Source organism: Hylobates moloch, unplaced genomic scaffold (assembly GCF_009828535.3).
Source record: "Hylobates moloch isolate HMO894 unplaced genomic scaffold, HMol_V3 SCAFFOLD_6, whole genome shotgun sequence".
Lineage (NCBI taxonomy): Eukaryota > Metazoa > Chordata > Mammalia > Primates > Hylobatidae > Hylobates > Hylobates moloch.
The window spans coordinates 92,444,800-92,467,211 of NW_026652281.1; the positions used below are offsets into that span (position 1 = coordinate 92,444,800).

The 22,412-nt window shown below is 52.7% G+C and overlaps 1 protein-coding gene across 4 annotated transcripts in view; it reads left to right on the plus strand.

Annotated features, from left to right (window-relative positions):
- SLC12A3 (solute carrier family 12 member 3) overlaps nt 1-22,412 on the plus strand; it is a 50,044-nt gene that overhangs the window by 15,891 nt on the left and 11,741 nt on the right. For 2 of the 4 annotated variants that reach the window (XM_032155952.2, XM_032155953.2), the window contains exons 13-24: nt 1,226-1,327; nt 2,870-3,025; nt 4,088-4,187; nt 5,192-5,303; nt 5,682-5,822; nt 6,625-6,731; nt 8,659-8,741; nt 10,492-10,569; nt 11,363-11,464; nt 12,909-13,020; nt 18,244-18,330; nt 21,124-21,259. In XM_032155952.2, coding sequence (XP_032011843.1) covers nt 1,226-1,327; nt 2,870-3,025; nt 4,088-4,187; nt 5,192-5,303; nt 5,682-5,822; nt 6,625-6,731; nt 8,659-8,741; nt 10,492-10,569; nt 11,363-11,464; nt 12,909-13,020; nt 18,244-18,330; nt 21,124-21,259 — 1,316 coding nt within the window. The remainder of the gene's footprint in view (nt 1-1,225; nt 1,328-2,869; nt 3,026-4,087; nt 4,188-5,191; nt 5,304-5,681; nt 5,823-6,624; nt 6,732-8,658; nt 8,742-10,491; nt 10,570-11,362; nt 11,465-12,908; nt 13,021-18,243; nt 18,331-21,123; nt 21,260-22,412) is intronic. The other 2 variants (XM_032155954.2, XM_032155955.2) reach the window with 1 other exon arrangement.

A 22,412-nucleotide genomic window follows, 5' to 3' on the forward strand; every position in this document is an offset into this window, starting at 1 on the left:
CGTGGGCACCCTCCTGCCAACAGTGAACCCATGCTGTTCAGGCTGGCATCACAGTCCATGAGATTTGCCCTGATAGCCTAGTCACTATTACCCAAGGTAAGCTTTCCAGACACCGGGCACTACTGGGTCCTGGACCACATGAAGAGGTGGCAGGGATGGAAAAGTCTGGTCAGACTTGATGTTCCCCGGGCCCCATCTCTGCTTCCTGCTCACTGGGGCCCAGAAACACATTTCCCTGCAATGTACCCTGATTCAGATTCAATGTCCTTTCATCTGGGTGGGTCTGACTTGACTTCAGACTGAGGACCATGATCTCAGATGCTCCAGGCAGGGTTCTTAGGTGATTACATGAAATCATGGACAGAGGACCTGGCACATTGGTGCACATCGTGTTTTGGGATCCCCAGAAGCAGGCCCTGAGACAAGGATTCATATGTAAAAGTTTATCTGGGGTGCTGGGGGCAGTAGCAGGGGAGGGGAACAGGGAGACAGGGAAGAGGAAGCAGTTCTTGGGTGGGTTACCACTGGGGTACCAGTGGGGTGGAGCTGTGTTACAGCCTTAGGTGTCCTGGGCCACATTGCAAAATGTATTTCTGGCCGGGCACAATGGCTCACACCTGTAATCCCAGCAGTTTAGGAGGCTGAGGCAGACAGATCATTTGAGGTCAGGAGTTCGAGAAGAGCCTGGCCAACATGGTGAAACCCTGTTTCTACTAAAAATGCAAAAATTAGCTAGGTATGGTGGTGTACGCCTGTAATCCAAGCTATTAGGGAGGCTGAGGCAGGAAAATTGCTTGAGCCAAGGAGGCAGAAGTTGCAGTGAGCCGAGATCATGCCACTGCACTCTAGCCTGGGTGACAGAGCGAGACTCTGTCTCAAAAAAAAAAAAAAAAAAAAAGTATTTCTTGCTGTCATTTGTGGTCAAAACAGTGTGACAGCCACTACCCTTGGTCATCCCATAGCCTGATGTGGTCTACTCTCACACTGACCCCCACTTTCTTAAAAGCTGGGCGCTTACAGTTTACAAGACACCATCCCTTTAAGCTTCACAAAAGGATGGACCCATCTCACAGATGAGGTGGACCCATTTCACAGATGAGAAGGTTGAGACTGACTGAGCCTTGGTGCCCTGTCTGGGGTCCCCCACCCTGGGAAGGAGGGTGCTAAACCAGTCCTTGGCAGAGTTGCCCAACAGGCTATCCTCTCTCTCCCTGGGTCCCCGAAGCTGAGCTCAACACCATAGCCCCCATCATTTCCAACTTCTTCCTCTGCTCCTATGCCCTCATCAACTTCAGCTGCTTCCACGCCTCCATCACCAACTCGCCTGGTAAGCAAACCCTTCACCCACCTCAGGAGGAGGCACCCAGGGGGTAGGGGGAACTGGGACATGGAGGGGGAGTGGGAGGCATGGGTGGAGGTCGGCAGCCCAAGGTCACCTCTCAATTTAAAACCACTGAAAGGGAACATTAATATAATAATAGCAGCTCTCGGCTGGGCGCAGTGGCTCATGCCTGTAATCCTAGCATTTTCTGGAGGCCGAGGTGGGTGGATCACTTGAGGTCAGGAGTTTGTGACCAGCCCAGCCAACATGGTGAAACCCTGTCTCTACAAAAATACAAAAATTAGCCAGGTGTGGTGGCGGTCACCTGTAATCCAAGCTATTCGGGAGGCTGAGGCAGGAGAATCACTTGAACTGGGAAAGGGGAGGTTACAGTGAGCCGAGATCGCGCCATTGCACTCCAGCCTGGGTGACAGAGCAAGACTCCATCTCAAATAATAGTAATAATAATAATGATAATAATAATAGCGGCTCTCCTTTCTCACACACTGACAGTGTGCACTTTACATGGATTCATACATTGTTTACCATCTATAGGGGTTTTCCAGTCTTTTCCTTCCCCAGTTTTACAGGAATCAGAAGCCTGATTCCTCAGAGAAAGAGAATTGCCCAAAGTCACAGCTAGGGCTGTCACACACAGTGCTGCAGGTTACACACTGCATAACTCTAGGAGGCACCATTCATATCATAGATTTCATACATTTGCATGTTTATGATGGAAAACTTCTGGCAGATGGCAATAAAGAATCTTGAGGAAGAGTTTTTCTTTCTTTTTTTTTTGTCACGGAGTCTGGCTGTGTTGCCCAGGCTGCAGTGCAGTTGCACGATCTCGGCTCACTGCAAGCTCTGCCTCCCGGGTTCATGCCGTTCTCCTGCCTCAGCCTCCCCAGTAGCTGGGATTACAGGTGCCCGCCACCACGCCCAGCTAATTTTTTGTATTTTTAGTAGAGATGGGGTTTCAGCATGTTAGCCAGGATGGTCTCAATCTCCTGACCTCATGATCCGCCCGCCTCAGCCTCCCAAAGTGCTGGGATTACAGGCGTGCCTGGCTGAGGAAGACTTTTTCTAACCAGCTCCAAATTGCCATTGTCTTTTACCAGGCCACCTTTTACATAGACCCCAATGTGTGTGATGGCCCTGGAGTTGCACCATGAGGCAGCTGTCACTAGTGGCTGCCCTGGCCTGGCCTGCTGGTGGGGAGCCAGGCAGAATCATGTCCTTCCCCCTCCATCTCACACTCTTGGCGCCATGGGAGCTGGTGCTGTTGCTGACATGGGATGTCCTGTGGCTGTATTTGGCCAGAGCTGGATGCTCCTGGTGAAATGCCAGCCGAGGCAGGCGTGTGGTTTGCCCCAGAGCCTGTAGACCCAGCCCCAGGAGGCAGGGTAGGTGGTGCTCATGGCTGGTGGGTACAGGCTGGGATCCCAGCTCTGGGCACTGTGGCATTACTGCCAGGCCCTGCCCAGCAGCTCTGGCCTAGAAAGAGGCTCGACTGCCAGGCATGCCCGCTGACTGGTGCCCTCGGCCCAGGGTGGAGACCTTCATTCCAATACTACAACAAGTGGGCGGCGCTGTTTGGGGCTGTCATCTCCGTGGTCATCATGTTCCTCCTCACCTGGTGGGCGGCCCTCATCGCCATCGGCGTGGTGCTCTTCCTCCTGCTCTATGTGATCTACAAGAAGCCAGGTGTGCATCTCAGCTGCGGGGCCGCGGCCCTCCTCCCCTAGGGTAGCCATGCAGGCGGCCCTGCCCTCCGCCCCGGTTGGAGGGCCCTGAGTCGGGCTCTGTGCTGTCCAGGGCCCCTCTCTGCCCCTCCTCTTTATCCCTCCCCATGTGGCAAGGAACCCCAAGGGATGTCCCCACTCAGGGCCTATGCCTTGACTTCTAAGCCATCCCTGGGTACCCAGGACCCTGGAATCCCCTGTCCGAAGGACCCTGAGTGAGCTTCCAGGGCCTGCTTCGGCCTCTTCCCTAGGGCTGTCCCCAAAGAGGAGCCAGCAGGCTGCTGTGCACACCTAGGCCTCAGGGGTGGCCGAGGGCTGGCTGTGTGGATGGCAGGCAGACAAAGCTTGGACTCCAGGCAAGGTCTCTACTTGGCTGCAGGCAAGGACCCTGGAGTGGCAGTGACCTGAGGGCAGGAAACAGGACTCTGAGAAAGCCTGGGATTCTAAGTCTCAACCTGGGCTTCTAGGCCATGGGATGAAGGTTTGGCAAGACAGGAGGATATCGTGTGGAACTTGATGTGTAACTTTTTTGGGGGGGACTGGGGGGCAGAGTCTCATTCTGTCACCCAGGCTGGAGTGCAGCGGCACAATCTCAGCTCACTGCAACCTCCACCTCCCGGGTTCAAGCAATTCTCCCGCCTCAGCCTCCTGAGTAGCTGGGATTACAGGTGCATGCTACCACACCCAGCTAACTTTTGTATTTTTAGTAGAGACAAGGTTTCACCATGTTGGCCAGGCTGGTCTCGAACTCCTGACCTCAGGTGATTCACCCACCTCGGCCTCCCAAAGTGTTGGGATTACAGGTGTGAGCCACCGTGCCTGGCCTTGATGTGTAACTTTTCAATGTGCAGCCACACGGGTCCGTAGGCCTCCACCCTGCAGGCTGCCCATCCCAGGTGGCCCTGCTCCCACGGGTGCCTGGTGCCTAGAGAAGGCCGACATTGCCTCTGTCCCTCCATGTGTCTGGTTTCTTCTAGCGATTCCTAACACTGCTCTCACCCCCGCTGCTCCCTTGCTCCCCCAGAGGTAAATTGGGGCTCCTCGGTACAGGCTGGCTCCTACAACCTGGCCCTCAGCTATTCAGTGGGCCTCAATGAGGTGGAAGACCACATCAAGAATTACCGGTGAGCAGAGCTGCTGGGACCCACATGGGACCCTGGGGCCAGTGGTGGCTCTACCCTGGGAGTTTCCAAGCCTAGACCTGTCACCTGACCCAGGCAGACCCAGGGTGTGTGCAGCCTCCACTCAGAGAGGGAACAGAGGTGGAGGAGCCACCCAGCCACCACGAGACAGGGGTGGACATATCCTGATGGGGACCAAGCAAGTCAAGGGGGCCTCTCCATGCCTCAGTTTCCACAGTGGAAACATGCTTTGTTGTCGAGCTGATTGTTGCTGCAGCTCCCATCACAGTATCCTCGGAGCCAATGGTGACGAACCTCCCCTGGGTACCCTTCAAAGCTGATACCCCTCTTTGTAGAGGAGGTTTATGCACCTGCCATCCTCTTCCCACCAGATCCTAATAATTATTGGCAATATCTATTTATGTCATGCTTACTATGAGCCAGGCACTTGCAAAGTGCCTTACACAGCCCTACAAGAACCGGCTGAGGTCCAGGAAATTACTAACCCAGTCATGGACAAGAACACTGAGGCACAGAGAGGTTAAGTAACTGGCCCCAGGTCACACAGCTAGCGAGTGGCCGATTAAGTCTGGCTCCAGTTGACTCAGGTTGTGGCCCTTGACCACTGCCCTCTGCTGCCTCTTGACGCAGAGGCTGAGTCACCTTCCTGAGTAACTGATGAGTTTGTAAGTGACAGGCTTCCTCACTCCCAGACTTGGTTCTTTCCCCTACCGTGCTGGGCTAGGCAGGGCAGGGGACATGCATGGGGGGTAGCATTTGGCGGCCTGAGCAGGAAGGACCAGAGAGACTAGTGTGGAGGTCACCAAAAGAGCAGGAAGGGCCCCAAAAGTCACCCTGGATTTATAGGCGGGAAGCCGAGGCCCCAAGCATGTAGGGTCATGCTGGTGGCCATACCACCATTCAGGGAGCCTGGGAGGTGCCTTTCGCACCCAGACACCCGTGGGCTCTCTCCTGATGGCTCCTGCCCTTTTCCCTTCCCTCCTCAGCCCCCAGTGCCTGGTGCTCACAGGGCCCCCCAACTTCCGCCCAGCCCTGGTGGACTTTGTGGGCACCTTCACCCGGAACCTCAGCCTGATGATCTGTGGCCACGTGCTCATCGTGAGTGGCCCCTGGAGGGGTGCAGGGCAGTACTCCCGGGGGAGCCGCCTGGGTGTGACGTCCACCCACGGAGTGGGGGCCGAGGGGATGCGGAGCAAGGGGCGCCCAGCCAGGAACCCCCTTGGACCCCATTCTCTCCCCTTCCTGGCCCCTCTTGTTGGCTTCTCCCCCAGCTGCCCTGACTCTTTTCTGCTCCCTCCCTCTCCCTTCCTCCCCGCTTTCTCCCCCACTCCTTGTGTTTCCCTTATCTGGGCAAAAGAAAAGGGCACCGTGGGTGCTGCCAAGCCCCTGGGGTAGCCTCCAGGGTAGGAGAGGGGCTGAATCTCAGGCTGGAGGGTGAAGGCAGCAGGTGATGTCCCTTGCCCCTCCCACCCATAGGGACCCCACAAGCAGAGGATGCCTGAGCTCCAGCTCATCGCTGATGGGCACACCAAGTGGCTGAACAAGAGGAAGATCAAGGCCTTCTACTTGGATGTCATTGCCGAGGACCTCCGCAGAGGCGTCCAGATCCTCATGCAGGTGCCGTGGACTGGGGGCTCCCCTGCAGGACTTATGACTCAGTGGCACAACCTGGAAGGCAGAAAGTCTTGGGGGCCCCTTGCTTAAGCCCCTTTTGGTGCAAAAGGAGCCCCAACTTTTTTTTTTTGAGACTTGTTTTGCTAGTCGCCCAGGCTGGAGTGCAATGGTGCAATCTCAGCTCACTGCAACAATCTCCACCTCCCAGATTCCTGCCTCAGCCTCCCGAGTAGCTGGGATTGCAGGCACCTGCCACCACACCCGGCTAATTTTTTTGTGTTTTTAGTAGAGACAGGGTTTCACCATGTTGGCCAGGCTGGTCTCAAATTCCTGACCTTGGGTGATCCACCTGCCTTGGCCCCCCAGAGTGCTGGGTTTACAGGCATGAGCCACCATGCCTGCCCAGAGCCCCAACTTTCTTATGTCTCCAGATGTGCTGATTCTGGGCACTTTCTCGGAATGCCGAGGACCTGGGAAACTGACTTGGAAGCCTGTGGGGGCTGGTGTCACCTTGGCCAATTCTAACTCTTGGGGGCCCTGGGAGGGATGTAGGGTGTTGGTGACCAAGCGAGAACTAGAATCGAGGATTCTGGAATTCAGATATTTCCTCCCATCAGCCATCTTTCTCCCAATAAAGTTTTGTTTTGTGCAAAACAAAAATTTTTAAGATTATATATGCATATATATATATATTTTTTTGAGAATCAGCACATCTGGAGACATAAGAAAGTTGGGGCTCTGGCCAGGTGGATCACCAACTCTGCCCCTCTGATGGGTTCCCCATCTCACCCCTATCCCCTGGTAGGCCGCAGGTCTCGGGAGAATGAAGCCCAACATTCTGGTGGTCGGGTTCAAAAAGAACTGGCAGTCGGCTCACCCGGCCACAGTGGAAGACTACATTGGCATCCTCCAGTGAGTCGGGGGAGGGGAAGGGGCTTGGGATCTGTTAATTTGGGCCACTGGGCCTTGAGACGTGGAAAAGAAGTAGTGGGTGCTTAAAAAGTTGAGTCCTGCTGGGCAAAGTGGCTGACATCTGTAGTCCCAGCTACTTGGGAGACTGAGGCAGGAAGCTCACTTGGGCCCAGGAGTTGGAGGCTGCAGTGAGCGAAGATTGCACTGCTGCACTCCAGCCCAGGCGAAAGAGCAAGACCCCATCTTTGAAAAAGAAGTTGAGTCCATTTGCTCAAAGTTAAAGAAGAAACAGGCTGAGGCTGAAGATGCCCGTCTCTGACCTATGAGTCACGGATACCAAAGCCAGCCGGGGCCAGGCAGGTAGCACCACGAGTGAAGTGGGCCAGGCATGGGGTGATAGGGAGCAGTGGAGACTGTGGCAACCCAGTGAGAGTGGCTCCTACTTGGCTCGTGTCCATGCAGAATGGGCTCTAGTGCCCGTGCAGAAATGTGGGCCCAGTGTTGCCAGATCTTTTAATTTTTCAGAGTAACTGCAAACGTGAGTTTTTAGGTGAGAACCTCATGCCTCCCTGTGGGCTCCAGAAGGTGCACAGGGAGCCAGCTCAAGAGCTCTGAGGCGGTGCCCCTGAACAGGGAAGTGAAACCAGGCCCTGAGGATGGAACTCCCTGGGGACTTCAGGGCTGACTCCAAACTCTTCATCAGTGCTTGCTGTGTGAGGTCCAGAGATGCCTCCCTGAGTGGCTTTTCCGTGTTGATGTTGTTGTGTGTGGTATCACTGAACAACATGAGGCTGAGGGTTGGGGCCCTGAGACCTGCTTGCAGGTATGCTGTTAACCAGCTGTAGGACTCAGAGCAATCCTCTCAGCAGGTGCTAACAGAATTACAGCAGCAACTGACAGAACACCTGATCTCCAGCCTCCCTCCAGCTCCAACATTCCAAACCTTCAAAAAGCAGGGCCTGAAAGGTCCTTGTCCTGGAGATATGTGATCTAAGGAGCCCAGGGAGGGCAGTGCGCAGCCCATTGGCCCAAACCCCAGTGATGGGCAGGATCTTGGGCACTATGTCAATCAGGCAGTACATACACCTTTGGAACAAGAGTCTTCCAGACATCTTTAACTTTTTTATTTTATTTTATTATTTTTATTTTTGAGACAGAGTCTCGTTCTGTTGCCCAGGCTGGAGTGCAATGGTGCGATCTTGGCTCACCACAACCTCTGCCTCCCAGGTTCAAGCCATTCTCTCGCCTCAGTCTCCCGAGTAGCTGCGATTACAGGTGCCCACCTCCACACCCGGCTAATTTTTGTACTTTTTAGTAGAAACGGGGTTTTGCCATGTTGGCCAGGCTGGTCTCAAACTCCTGACCTCAGGTGATCTGCCTGCCTTGACCTCCCAAAGTGCTGGGATTACAGGCGTGAGCCACTGCGCCCGGCCTCCAGACATCTTTATAGACAGCGTATTGCAGGAGTAAAGCTCCTCTCATGAGCATGTCTGTCCTTTGGTCCACAGTCTCAGCCATGTGATTCTAATCCCAGCTGCTCACTCCCTTAGCTGTGTGATCATGGGCAAGTTACTCTCCAAAACTCAGTTTTTGCATCCATAGAATGGAGGTAATAATTACCATCCCCACCTCCATGGGCAGAGTTGTGGGGGATTATCCAAAAGTATCAAGAGGACAGGGCGGACTTGGTTCCCCTGAGTACCAGATCTGCAGGATCCACAGTGCCACAGACTGTAGAGCTGGAGGAGTCCTGGGGTACTCTCCAATTCTGCCTGTACAGGATACAGATGGGGAAACTGAGGCCCAGAGAACAGAAAGGGTGTGGTAAGAGGCAGAGCCAACTCTAGACATCTGGTCTCCTGGGTGCCAGGTCACCTCCCCGGTGGGAGCTGGGGGAGAAGCTGTACCTCTCCTCCTCTCTTTCCAGCGATGCCTTTGATTTTAACTATGGCGTGTGTGTCATGAGGATGCGAGAGGGACTCAACGTGTCCAAGATGATGCAGGCGCACAGTGAGTACATGCCCCACCCACTCCCAGAAAGTTCTAGAACCCATTTTTTTTTTTTAAATGCAGAGGGAAAAATGAGTAAGAAATAAAAGGTTACAGACTCACAGAAAGTCACCTCTTAATGGTCCCTTAGAGCCCATCAGGTTTCCTAGAAAGAGAAAGCAACGCGTTCAAGGTCATGCTTCCCAGCTAGGGCAGAGCCAGGACTGGAACTCAGAGTTCCCCGAATCACAATCGGGTCGGGGCAAAAGGATCTAATATAGGCCGGACATGGTGGCTCACGCCTGTAATCCCAGCACTTTGGGAGGCCAAGGCGGGTGGATCACCTGAGGTCAGGAGTTCAAGACCAGCCGGGCCAACATGGTGAAACCCTGTCACTACTAAAAATACAAAAATTAGCTGGGCGTAGGGGTGGTGCACACCTATAATCTCAGTTACTTGGGAGGCTGAGGCAGGAGAATCACTTGAACCCAGTAGGTGGATGTTGCAGTGAGCCGAGATTGCGCCATTGCATTCCAGCCTGGGTGACAAGAGCAAGACTCCATCTCAATAAAAAAAAAAAAAAAAAAAAAAAGGATGTAATAGAAAACCAGGAAAGAGGGGAGAGGAAAATGCCTGCAGGAAGATGCCAGAATATGAAAATACATAATGACCATGGGAACCGGGCATTTTGGTCCACTGAGTAGGGATGTGTTTTGCATTTTAAAGTCATATATGACTGCAGACTCTGAATTAGAAATATTTAGAGAGGCTGGGTGTGGTGGCTCATGTCTGTAATTCCAGCACTTTGGGAGGCTGAGGCAGGTGGATCGCTTGAGTCTAGGAGTTCAGGACCAGCCTGGGTAACATAGCAAGACCCCGTCTCTACTAAAAATAAAAAATTAACCAGGTGTGGTGGCACGTGTCTAGAGTTCCAGCTACTTGGGAAGCTGAGGTGGGAGGATCGCTTGAACCCAGCAGTTTGAGGCTGCAGTGAGCCGTGATTGTACCACTGCACTCCAGCCTGGGTGACAGAGCAAGACCCTGTCTCAAAAAAAAAAAAAAAGGAAATATTTAGAGGCGTGAAAGCAATAACGTGTATGGCAACAAATGCGAGGCAGTGCTGGAGAGGCTGGGAGCTTGGAGTCTGCGTCTCTTGCAGCCAGGGGCTGGGTCCATTCATTTGTGCCATTGCTGAGGGCATGCCTGGCACACTGCAGCTGGTCAATAACTATTTATGCCACCAATATTTACAGAGCAGTAACTCCACTCCTGACCAACGCTGCTTTTGGTGCTGGGGTTACAGGCACACCAAAAGCCAAAAAGCCTCTGCTCTTGAGAAGCTGACACTCCAGAGGGAAAAGCAGACACTTCCCAGTGGACCCATAAGTCATTTAGATCGTGAGAGTGTCTGGAGAAAACGGGTGCCGGGCGTAGTGGCCAGGGAAGGCCTCCCTCAGGAGGGGGCCTTTTGCTGAGGAGGCCAGGGCTAGGGGAAGTATGTTCCAGCTCAGGGCGCACCCGCCACCACGGCCCAAGGTGGGGATGAACGTGGCCTGTTTGAGGGGCAAGAGGAGGCCAGGCGCGACTGGAGTGTAAGGAGCCGGGCAGGAGGCAGGCCAAAGGGAGGCCAGGGCCAGGTGTAGTAGGGCCATGGAGGCCAGGCGGGGCGTCGGGACTTTCTTCCTAGCAGTAAGGGAGCCCTGTCAAGGAGGAACCCACCGTGCCCTCAGACAGGGAGAGCCTGTGAACAAAGCTGCCTCTTCTTTTGCAGTTAACCCCGTGTTTGACCCAGCGGAGGACGGGAAGGAAGCCAGCGCCAGAGGTGCCAGGCCATCAGTCTGTGGCGCTTGTCAGTGTTCCCACTCAGAGCTCAGGGCACTCTCGCCCTGTGGGGCAGCTAGGGGTGGGCCACCTGGGAACTTGGTCGAGGACAGGTGTTTTTTTCTTGTGACAGTGGTGCCTGAGTAACTGGAGTTGGGAACTGGAGGGGCTTGGCCATGTCAAAGATTGCCAGCAGCCAGGCGCAGTGGCTCACGCCTGTAATCCCAGCACTGTGGGGGGCTGAGGCAGGAGTTCCAGGCTGCAGTGAGCTGTGACCGCACCACTACATGCCAGCCTGGGTGACAGAGTGAGACCTTGTCTCAAAAAAAAGAAAAAATATTGCCAGGAGGTGGAGAATTCGGGGTCAGGGCATCATGGGGACCCACCTAGCAGGCTCTGGGGCCCTTGTCCCACCCCTGCCAAGGCCCCTCTAGCCATGCAGGGTGGGGTGGGATTTTCCTTCGTCCTCTCCCACCATCACTCCAGGAGACAGGGGGCCTGCAGTGCAGGCGGGAGGGCTGCTGTGGGCATTTGTGAAGGGTGCAGGGGGGTGTTTAAGGGAATGAAGAGTGCACTTCCCTACCTACCCAGAGGGCTCTGGGACTGCCCCCACCCCCAGTACTCACCAGAATCCTGGGAGAGAGACGCTGAGAGCAGGGCAGGGGCACATCACAGCACTCAGCATCCTGGGCCTCGGTTCCTGTTCCACCTGCCAGAGAACCCGTGTTCAACATCAGAAGGGGCACTGGTGGGGCCCTGGGCCAGGCCTGCCCAGATGCGCGGCAGCTGGCTCTGCTCTGACCCGCCCCCACCTCCTGCAGTGGACCCCAAGGCCCTGGTGCAGGAAGAGCAGGCCACCACCATCTTCCAGTCGGAGCAGGGCAAGAAGACCATAGACATCTACTGGCTCTTTGATGATGGAGGTCAGTGCCCCCCTTGGATCAGCCCTCCTGCCCAGCGGGGGCGGGGTGGTGGTGGTCTTCCTTCCTTCTCCTTCCTGGCCTGCTCTCAAAGGGGACAGGGGCTCCTGGGCCCACCAGTGAGCTCAGGGGAGCCTGGAGGGACCCCTCTGTCTGGCCTCTAGTTTTTTGGTTATAAAATGGGAAGCTTTGAGAGAAGAGCTGAAGTCGCCATGAGATGGAACCTTCTGACTGGATGGCCCTTAGGGGCACAAGCAGGTGATATAAATGGGGAGATGGGCGGTGCCCAGGAAAGCTGGAGGAATATTTTTCACTTCACAATGAAATATACCCTCTCCCATTTAAAAAAAAAAAAAAAAAGTGACTTTCAGCTTTATTGCTCCTACCTTTGATAGAGTCACAGACAGAAAGAAAATGTCTTTGCTCCAATGGAACGAGTCCTGTTAATAACTGCCAAAATAGTCTGAGCACTTACTACCTGCCTGACAGGGAATTCCCTACTTAACGCAGTCCCCAGGTAGAAGCTGTCATGATTAACTCTGCTGTATAAATAAGGAAACTGAGGCACAGAGGATTACAAGGTGATATGTGACAGCTGGCCCTTGGTCTTGTGTGGAGAGACAACAGAGAGGGATGAGGGCTCCCACATGCTGGTCAAATATTCACTCTTCAAGAACTGCCAATGACCTCGGTTTTTATGTGAAACTCCTCAATTATTAAATGACAACTTTTGTTTTTTATTATTGTTTTGGAGACGGAGTCTCGCTTTGTCGCCCAGGCTGAAGTGCAGTGGCATGATGTCGGCTCACTGCAACCTCCGTCTCCCGGGTTCAAGCGATTCTCCTGCCTCAGCCTCCTGAGTAGCTGGGACTACAGGCGGCTGCCACCACGCCCAGCTAATTTTTGTATTTGTATTTTTATATTTATTTATTTATTTATTTATTGAGTTGGAGTCTCACTCTGCCGCCCAGGCTGGAGTGCAATGGCGCGATCTTGGCTCACTGCAACCTCTGCCTCCTGGGTTCAAGCGATTCTCCTGCCTCAGCCTCCTGAGTAGCTGGGAATACATGCGTGCACCATCAGGCCCAGCTAATTTTTTGTGTTATTAGTAGAGATAGGGTTTTACCATGCTGGCCAGGTTGGTCTTGAACTCCTGACCTCAGATGATCCTCCTGCCTCGGCCTCCCATAGTGCTGGGATTATAGGCATGAGCCATGGCGCCTGGCCATGTTTATTTAAATATGCTGCACAAGCACAAATAAACCCTACCCCACAGAGCACCGTGTGCAACTTGGGTTTAGTCAGGCATGTTCATTATACAGATGGGTCAGCTGGGGTCCAGCGAGGAGAGGAAGGGGTTTGCTGATGGCAGAGCAGGGCAGGAACCTGCATAGTGCTCTGTCCTGAGTGTATTCTTGTTGTGACTCATGGGGACTCTCCTCGCCAGGCCTCACCCTCCTCATTCCCTATCTCCTTGGCCGCAAGAAGAGGTGGAGCAAATGCAAGATCCGTGTGTTCGTAGGAGGCCAGATTAACAGGATGGACCAGGAGAGAAAGGCGTAAGTGCGGAGGGCTGGCCCGGGGGCAACTGCAGGGACCAGTGCCATCTTAGCTCCACCCAAGGCTGTCCTCCACCCCGGATCCTCTACCACCGCCCCCAGGTGGGCTCTGAGATTGTCCCAAAGCCCAGGGCCAGCTTTCTCCAGGCCATGGCAGGAGCAGGAGCAGGAGCAGGAGCAGGAGCAGGTTTCTCTCCATTCCAGAAGTTGTTCTGGTTTCCTGCCCCCTCGATAAATGCAGATGCCCTAGGCTTTGCCACGACAGGGAGGGGAGTTAGGTTGTAAAGTCACAAATCTCTGGGTTTGGATAACAAGAAGTATAAAAATAAGAAAGAAAAGGAATCCATTTTTTAAATTTAAAGTTAAAAAAAAGACAAGAAAAATTGAAAGAAAAAAAAGATAGAAAAACAAAAAACAAACCTCCTCCAGGAGGAACCTGTATGAAATGAAGGATGGGCTGGGCCAAGGAAGTTGGATCCAGGAGTCCAGGAGTTCGAGACCAACCTGGGTGACGTGGCAAAATCCTGTCTCTATGTTTTAAATTTTTATATGTTTTAATTTTTTTTTTTTTTTGAGATGGATTCTTGCTCTGTCACCCAGGCTGGAGTGCAGTGACGCAATCTCGGCTCATTGCAACCTCCGCCCCCTGGGTTCAAGCAATTCTCCTGCCTCAGGCTCCCTAGTAACCGGGATTAGAGGCATGCACTACCATGCCCAGATAATTTTTTTGTATTTTTAGTAGAGACAGGGTTTCGCCATGTTGGCTAGGCTGATCTCGAACTCCTGACCTCAAGTGATCCACCCACCTCAGCCTCCCAAAGTGCTGGGATTACAGGTGTGAGCCACTGCCCCCAGCCAATATTTTAAATTTTTATACAAATATTTTATATATATTAAAAAATGTAAATATATATAATTTTTTGAAAAAAGGAAATGAAGGATGGAGAACATACCTCCTCCTGAGAAATGAAGTAGGGGCTAGAATCCTTTAGGGCAGCAGTCCCCAACCTTTTTGGCACCAGGGACAGGTTTCGTGGAAGACAGTTTTTCCACAGGCTGGGGAGAGAGTAGCGGTTTTGGGATGATTCAAGCTCATTACATTTATTGTGCACTTTATTTCTATTATGATTACATGGTAATATATAATTTAAAAATTATACAACTCACCATAATGTAGAATCAGCGGGAGCCCTGAACTTGTTTTCCTGCAACTAGATGGTTCCATCTGGGAGTGATGGGAGACAGTGACAGATCATCAGGAGGGTTCATGGCCCTCTAAGATCCTGCAAGAGGGTTCATGGCCCTCTAAGAGTCTAATGCCACTGCTGATCTGACAGGAGGCAGAGCTCAGATGGTAATGCAAGTGATGAGGAGCGGCTGTAAATACAGATGAAGTTGCATTCACTGCCATGCACCCGGTTCCTAACAGGCCATGGCTGGTACCTGTTGGCAGCCCCGGGGGTCAGGGGCCCCTGCTTTAAGGCAATGTCCCCAATGCATGGGATGCAGGCTCTGGTGAGACAAGAGGTGACTTTAGTGGCCAGGGATTGAGGTAGCAAATACCACTGAGTCTTTTGGTGAGAAGTGCCTTTTAATTCTCCTCCAATTCTGGGGCTGATTCTGCAGAAGGTCCTGGTTTAGCCTTGGCCTGTCCTTCCTTTTGGTAACCTGTGCTTGTCTCCCTGAGCAAGAGAAGTAGGCTGGATGCATGGGCTTGGCAGGCAATGGCATCTGGCCAGAACTTACTGACCCTGGTTTATCGACATGGGTTTTATTGGACACCTCTTCCTGGCAAGAGGTGCTGGTTTTCTGTTTAAAATTGTGATGTCGGCTGGGCACAGTGGCTCTGCCTGTAAATCCTGGCACTCTGGCAGCAGGCCAAGGTAGGGGATTGCTTGAGGCCAGGAGTTTGAGACCAGGCTGGACAACATAGTGAGAGCCCGTCTCTACCAAAAAATTTTAAAAAATTAACTGTGAATGGTGGCATGTGCCTGTAGTCCTAGCTACTTGAGGCTGAGGCAGGAGGATTACTGAGCCCACATCAAGGCTGCAGCGAGCTATGATTGCACCACTGCACTCCAGCCTGGGTGATAGAGCAGACACTGTCTCTATTTTTAAAATAATAATAAAAATAAAATAAAATTTAAACAAATAAATAAAATCATAATATAAAATTTCCTTTTGAAATGTATCTAAGTTTGGGCCAGATGTGGTAGCTTATGCCTGCAATCTCAGCACTTTGGGAGGCCAAGGCAGGCGAATCACCTGAGTTCAGGAGTTCCAAACCAGCCTGACCAATATGGTGAAACCCCACCTCTACTAAAAATACAAAAATTAGCTTGGCATGGTGGCATGTGCCTGCAGTCCCAACTACTCAGGAGGCTGAGACAGGAGGATTACTTAAACCTGGGAGGCGAAGGTTGCAGTGAGCTGAGATTGTGCCATTGTACTCCAGCCTGGGCGACAGAGCAAGACTCCATCTCAAAAAAAAAAAAAAGTATCTAATTCAGAATATGAGTTGATTTAGACAGAAAAGGAAGTAAATAGTAAGGCAGATGGCACACAAGTGTGGAGTTGACAGGTATCGGCAGGTGGAATTGGGCAGCTGCTGCTTTGAGCCAAGTTCAGGTGAAGTGGGAGGTGGTAGGCTGGAGGTTGGCTGGAGGGTACGGACAGATGGGGCAGTTTGCCCAAAGTCATCCAATTAATTAGCCAAAGAGAAGAGCCCCTGCCCGGTCTCTAGTGCCCTCTGCAACTATCCTGGCTGTGATGCCCCAGGGTCAGAGTAGGAGGGGATCCCCCGGCCTACACCACCCGGTCCTATGCCAGGATGGCCTCCCATGCTCCATTCTCTATCACCCGCAGTGTGAGTTAAGGGAAACCCGGCAATCCTATCGCTTTGTCCTCACCCCCCACTAAGAACTTTCTCCTGGGAAAGCCCCTTTTCAGCAATGCTAAGGAAAGTGTTGCTTGGGAAAAGCAGCATCTGCCTTCTCTGTGATCTCCAAAAAGTAAATAACATATGAGATTGCTCTGCAGTCTCTGCTTCCTGTCCTGGCTCTGAATAGAAGCTGGGTTCCGTAGGTTTGGTATAGCTCAAGGCTATGGCAGCCTGGGCTGACAGCATGTCCTTGGTGGGAAGGTTATGTAACCCTTCCTCTGCCTCCCTCTGTCCCTTGGTGGGCCACATCCTCTGCTGTCTACATAATCCTGGGGCAGGTCTATGCTGCCCTTGCCTAGGCACTGCCCAGGCCTGCCAGCCTCCGCTGCTACTGCACACCAAGACAAATCTGCCCACGGCTCTGCTTTCAAAATTTCACTCCCCAAGGTCAGGGGCCAGCAGCGGCTTTCCTGCTGGGTCCCAGCCTGGTCCTCCAGGCTTGTCTCCCATTTCTTCCTCTCTCCCAGCACACTCCATGCATCCCAGCCAGCTCCTCACTGCCCTGTTCCACCCCCTGCACCCCGATGCCTTCCCTCCTTTTGACTGTTCCCCACCAAACAGTCCAGTGGTCCCTAACCAGGCTGGCATATCGGAATCACCTGGGGCATTACCAAAACCATGTCCTTCCCAGGGATTCTGACTCAATGGTGGGCAAGGGGGTGGGGGAGGGCCCAGGCAGGTGTATTTTGTTGTTGGTTTGTTTTGGTTTTGGTTTTTTTTTTTTTTTTTGAGATGGAGTCTTGCTCTGTCACCCAGGCTGGAGTGCAGTTGGCTCACTGTAAGCTCTGCCTCCTGGATTCACGCCATTCTCCTGCTTCAGCCTCCCGAGTAGCTGGGACTACAGGCACCCGTCACCACGCCCGGCTAATATTTTGTATTTTAGTAGAGACAGGGTTTCACCATGTTAGCCAGGATGGTCTTGATCTCCTGACAGTGCTGGGATTACAAGTGTGAGCCACCGCGCCCGGCCAGGTGTATTGTTTTTAGTTTGTTTGTTTTGAGATGGAGTCTCACTGTGTCCCTCAGGCTGGAGTGCAATGGCACGATCTCAGCTCGCTGCAAGCTCCGCCTCCTGAGTTCAAGCAATTCTCCTACCTCAGCCTCCTGAGTAGCTGGAATTATAGGCGTGTGCCACCATGCCTGGCTAATTTTTGTATTTTTAGTAGAAATGGGATTTCGTCATGTTGGCCAGGCTGGTCTCGAACTCCTGACCTCAGGTGATCCACCCGCCTCAGCAGGTGTATTCTCAGGTGTAATCTCAGCACCCAAAGTGCTGGGATTACAGGCGTGAGCCACCGTACCCAGCAGGTATATTGTTTTGAATGCTTCTTGGGTAATTTCAGTGTAGACCCTCCCCTGCCCCACCCGCTTTGGCCTGTAACAATCTTACCCCTCATTCACCATCCAGCCAGACTGCCACCTCTGTGAAGTCTTCCCTGACTGCTACAAACCACAGTGGGCTTCTCCTTCCCTGTTAGACACAAAGTCAGCGCTGTCTGTCTTGCTACTCCTGGTTCTGTACCTAGTTTCTTGTGTGTTATCTTTGCTTCCTCAGCCACTCTAGAATTTCCTTTATTCAACTTTCCTATTCCTTAGACCTTTGTTACTCAAAGTGTTGTCTGTGGACCAGCAGCATTGCATCCCCTGGGAGTGTGTTAGAAATGCAGAATCCCAGGCCTCACCCCAGACCAGCCGAATCAGAATCAGCATGGTAACAAGATCCTAAGCAGACGCGTAGACTTGTGAAAATTTGGGGTGCGCTAGTACACAGATGGCCACCAGATACTTGGGAAAGTCTGGTCAATTACTTTTCTGTTTCACTTGTCATCATCTAACCCATTTTATGGGTATTCGTTTCCTGTCTGCTCCTACCCCCATGTTCTACAAGGGCAGGCTTTGATCTGTTTTTCTGACTGCTATGTAGTCAGTAGGTGCTCAGTAAAAATTAGTTGAATGAATGAGTACATTTTAAAAACTCTCAGGCTGGGCATGGTGGCTCCCGCCTATAATGCCAGCACTTTGGGAGGCCGAGGCAGGAGGATCACCCAAGGCCAACATGGCGAAACCCTGTCTCTACCGAAAATACAAAAATTAGCCAAGCGTGGTGACACACATCTGTAATCCCAACTACTTGGGAGGCTGGGGCATGAGAATCGCTTGAACCTGGGAGGCAGAGGTTGCAGTGAATTGAGATTGCACCACTGCACTCCAGCCTGGGAGACAGAGCAAGACTCTGTCTCAAGAAAAAGTAATAACAATAAACCTCTCCATGTGTCCTCCAGGATCATTTCTCTGCTGAGCAAGTTCCGACTGGGATTCCATGAAGTCCACATCCTCCCTGACATCAACCAGAACCCTCGGGCTGAGCAGTAAGTTCTGTTTTGGGGTTTTCAGGCAGAAGGGCCAACTGTGTGCCTGGAGACCCCTCTGCCAGCTGTCCCCTTTTTCCTTGGTAAACTAGGAGCAAGGGGCTCTCCTCCAAGCCCTTCCTAGATGTGTCAGAGGGCACAACTTCTGCAGTGGCTGTGGCCGGGGCGTGTCCCCTCCCTGGGGCTGAGGGGACCACAGGGCAAGGCGGCTGCAGCACCTGACATTGTGTTAACACATTGGTGCTGGGAGGGGGGAAATGTTGAGTGACCTGGGCAACAACTTCCTTCCTCCTTCCACGCAACGGCAAGAGCACAGATTTTAAGCAAACCCCTGTGTGAATTTGTAGCAATGACCAACGGTAGGTTCAGCAGGGACTGTTTGCTTTCCAAATGGTATAACTTCATCTTCTTCAAATTAGACATTTACAAACAGGATTTGTATTTTGTCAATCAGTGTGCACGAGGTTTTCCAGGACTCTCTCCTCACTAAAGTATGTTTCCTCCTGACCTCCTAGCCCTAACTTTTCTCTTACGTCTCCCAGCCATAAGGATGTCCCCCATCTGGACAGGGAAGGAAATCAAGACAAGCAAAAAGGAGCTATGTAACAGTGATGGATACATTGGCTCTGACCATTTGTTAGGAGCTGTGCTTGATGCTGCAGAGGCAGAGATGAGGAATCTGCAGCCCCATCCTCCAAGCATGGCTACAGGCTGGTGGAAGCCAAGGGCAGTTGCAATGCTGCAGAGACAGATCAGGGTGCCAAGGAGAGTAGGATTGTCTCTGTTGGTGGAAAAGCAAAGCCTTGCGAAAGGCTGGCCTTGATGATCAAAAGGAGATCGGGAAGATCTTCCAGGCAGAAGAGACAGCAGGAGCAACATACAGACCCCATCTAGCATCTGATATTTATTTATTTATTTATTTATTTATTTATTTATTTATTTATTTATTTATGAGATAGAGTCTTGCTCTGTCACCCAGGCTGGAGTGCAGTAGTGCAATCCCAGCTCACTGCAACCTCTGCTTCCCAGGTTCAAGCAATTCTCCTGCCTCAGCCTCCCGAGTAGCTGGGATTACAAGAGCACACCACCGTGTCCGGCTAAATTTGGTATTTTTAGTAGAGATGGGGTTTCACCACGTTGGCCAGGCCGGTCTCAAACTCCTGACCTCAGGTGACCCACCCGCCTTGGCCTCCCAAAGTGCTGAGATTACAGGCGTGAGCCACTGCACCCAGCCTAGCATCTTATTTTAAAAATCCCCTCCATTGACCTTTCATCTGCCTCCAGCTCCTGGACCATTTCTCTCCTCCTTGGCAGAGGCAGACTCCAAGATGTTTGCACTCTTTGTTGACCCCTCCTCCCCTCCCCTAATCTTCCTGCTCCCAACCCACTGCCCCCGCTGTCTGAGACCACTCTTGCCAGCATCATCAGTGACCTCCATGTTGCCACACCCACAGAGTCCTCTCTCTCCACCTTTCAGCTGCACTTGACAGTGATCCTTCTTGAGACCATTCCTTCTTTTGGCTTCCAAGGCACCCCCTCCACTGGTTTCCTCCTGCATCAGGGGCCCTTCCTCCAGTTCCTCTGCTGGTTCTTCCTCCTTAACCTCACTCGCCCTTGCTGGCATCCTTGGGGTTTGGCCCTGACCCTCTTCCCTTCTCTCCGTTTATTCTGTCCCAGGTGAGCTCATCCATCCTTGTGGCATCAGATAGCAGATAGCATCATCTGAATGCCAATCAGCCCTACATCTCTCTCTCTCTCTTTTTTTTTTTTTTTGAGACAGTCTTACTCCATCACCCAGGTAGGCTGGAGTACAGTGGTACCATCTCAGCTCACTGCAACCTCCGCATATTGGGTTCAAGTGATTCTCCTGCCTCAGCCTCCTGAGTAGCTGGGATTACAGGTGTGTGCCACCACACCCAGCTAATTTTTGTACTTTTAGTAGAGACAGGGTTTCGTCATGTTGGCCAGGCTGGTCTCGAACTCCTGACCTCAGGTGATCTGCCCACCTCGGCCTCCCAAAGTGCTGGGATTACAGGCGTGAGCCACCGTGCCCGGCCCCCACCCTAAATCTCTGTCTTTAATGATGTGAATCACATTGCACAAAAGACCCGCCAGCAGCTTCCGGTCTCACTTGGGGCAGATAAGGAAGCCCCGCCCGACTGGGCCCTCTCTGCCTGCCTGTCCTCACCTCCTCCTACCCTTCCCTGCACTCACCTTGCCCCAGCACACAGGATCCTTCACTACTCCTCATATGAGCCAAACACGCTCTGCCTCAGGGCCTCTGCATGTTCAGTTCTGTTTGCTTCTGCATCCCCTGTCCCGTGCATAGCTGGTTTTGCAAGGACAGACTTCCTTCAGGTCCCAGAAGGGCCTTCCTCACCCATTATTCTTTGTCCCAGTACTTGGTTGTCCCTTCATAAAGCTTCCACTTCATATTTATTTGCTACTTGCTTATAACCGTGGGCTCCGTGAGGACTGGGGACACAATCTGATTTGGTCACTGTTGTGTAGCACAGAGCCTGGTACAGAATCATGCTCTGTAAATACCTGCTGGATGGTCCGGTGGGTCATAGGTCAGTGGTTGTAGGCAACTTGTGAAAGTTCAGTTGGATGCCAGACTCAGCCATCAGAGCTGAATTCAACATGGAAGCCACTTCGTAAATGGCAGTGTCCGATGGGTTTCAGCCTGAAAATGGGAGCTGTGGCACCACCACCAGCTCCCCGCAGGGACCTGGCACCCCTAGAGATGGGGCTATCATCTCAGCCGGTCTCAACCCACTCTCTCATCCCCAGCACCAAGAGGTTTGAGGACATGATTGCACCCTTCCGTCTGAATGATGGCTTCAAGGATGAGGCCACTGTCAACGAGATGCGGCGGGACTGCCCCTGGAAGATCTCAGATGAGGAGATTACGAAGAACAGAGTCAAGGTGTGGAGAGGGGTGGGGGTGGGAAACACGACACATCACTGGGTCAGGGACGGGTGTGCTGCATGTCTTGAGCTCCCCCAGCTCTCCCCTCGATCCTCCACCCTGCCTTCTGCTCTGGCCCCTGAGGTACCCTCAAGCCACAGTTGCTCAGGCTGATGGGTAACCTGGCTGTGGAACTCAGTGCTGTCCTTGACCTGGGAGCCTGGTCCTCCTGCCCATCTTGAGTGAGCTCTGGCAGTGGGCTTGACTGCTAGGAGTCCTCCTCCTTCTCCTCCACACTTCCTCTATGCTGGGTGGAAGAGATTCCTGAGACTCATGGTGACCCAAGGTATAATTAGTCCTGTTAGGCAGTGCGCGGTGGCTTACCCTGTAATCCTGGCACTTTGGGAGGCCGAGGCAGGTGGATCACTTGAGGTCAGGAGTTCAAGACCAGCCTGACCAACATGGTGAGACCCCATCTCTACTAAAAATACAAAAAAAAATTAGCTGGGCATGGTGGCAGGCACCTGTAATCCTAGCTACTCGGGAGGCTGAGGCAGGAGAATCGCTTCAACCTGGGAGGGGGAGGTTGCAGTGAGCCGAGATCGCGCCATTGCACTCCAGCCTGGGTGACAGAGTGAGACTCCGTCTCAAAAAAAAAAAAAAAAAAATTGTCCTGTGGGCCAACACAGCTGCCTGACTTTCCCTGCTTAGCCTCTAGACCCTACCCCTGCCACAGCTCAGAGCCATGGTGCCCCTTCCTGGACAGCACCTTCAGGACTCTAAGGGCTAAGAGTCTGTAGCCGTGCCTGTAGCCGTGCTGTGACCGTGTCAAGGTGGGGCAGGCTCTAGGAGTGTGAGTGATGGGGGCAGGGGCTGGGTCCTACTTCTACCCCCAGTGTCAGTCATTCTCCACCATGAGTTATTTTACCCCCTGGGGGACATTTGGCAACCTCTGGAGACATTTTTGCTTGTCGCAACTCAGGGATGGGGCTGCTACTGTCAGGCAGTGAGGAGAGACCTGCGATGCTGCCAAACATCCTACGATGTGCAGGACACTTCCCACAACAAGGACTTGTATGCCCCAAATAACTACAGTGCAAGGTCCAGAATCCCTTACCCAGGTTAACTCCCTTCCCCTCGGTCTCCTGGTCTCCAGAATAGGGCATCCGTC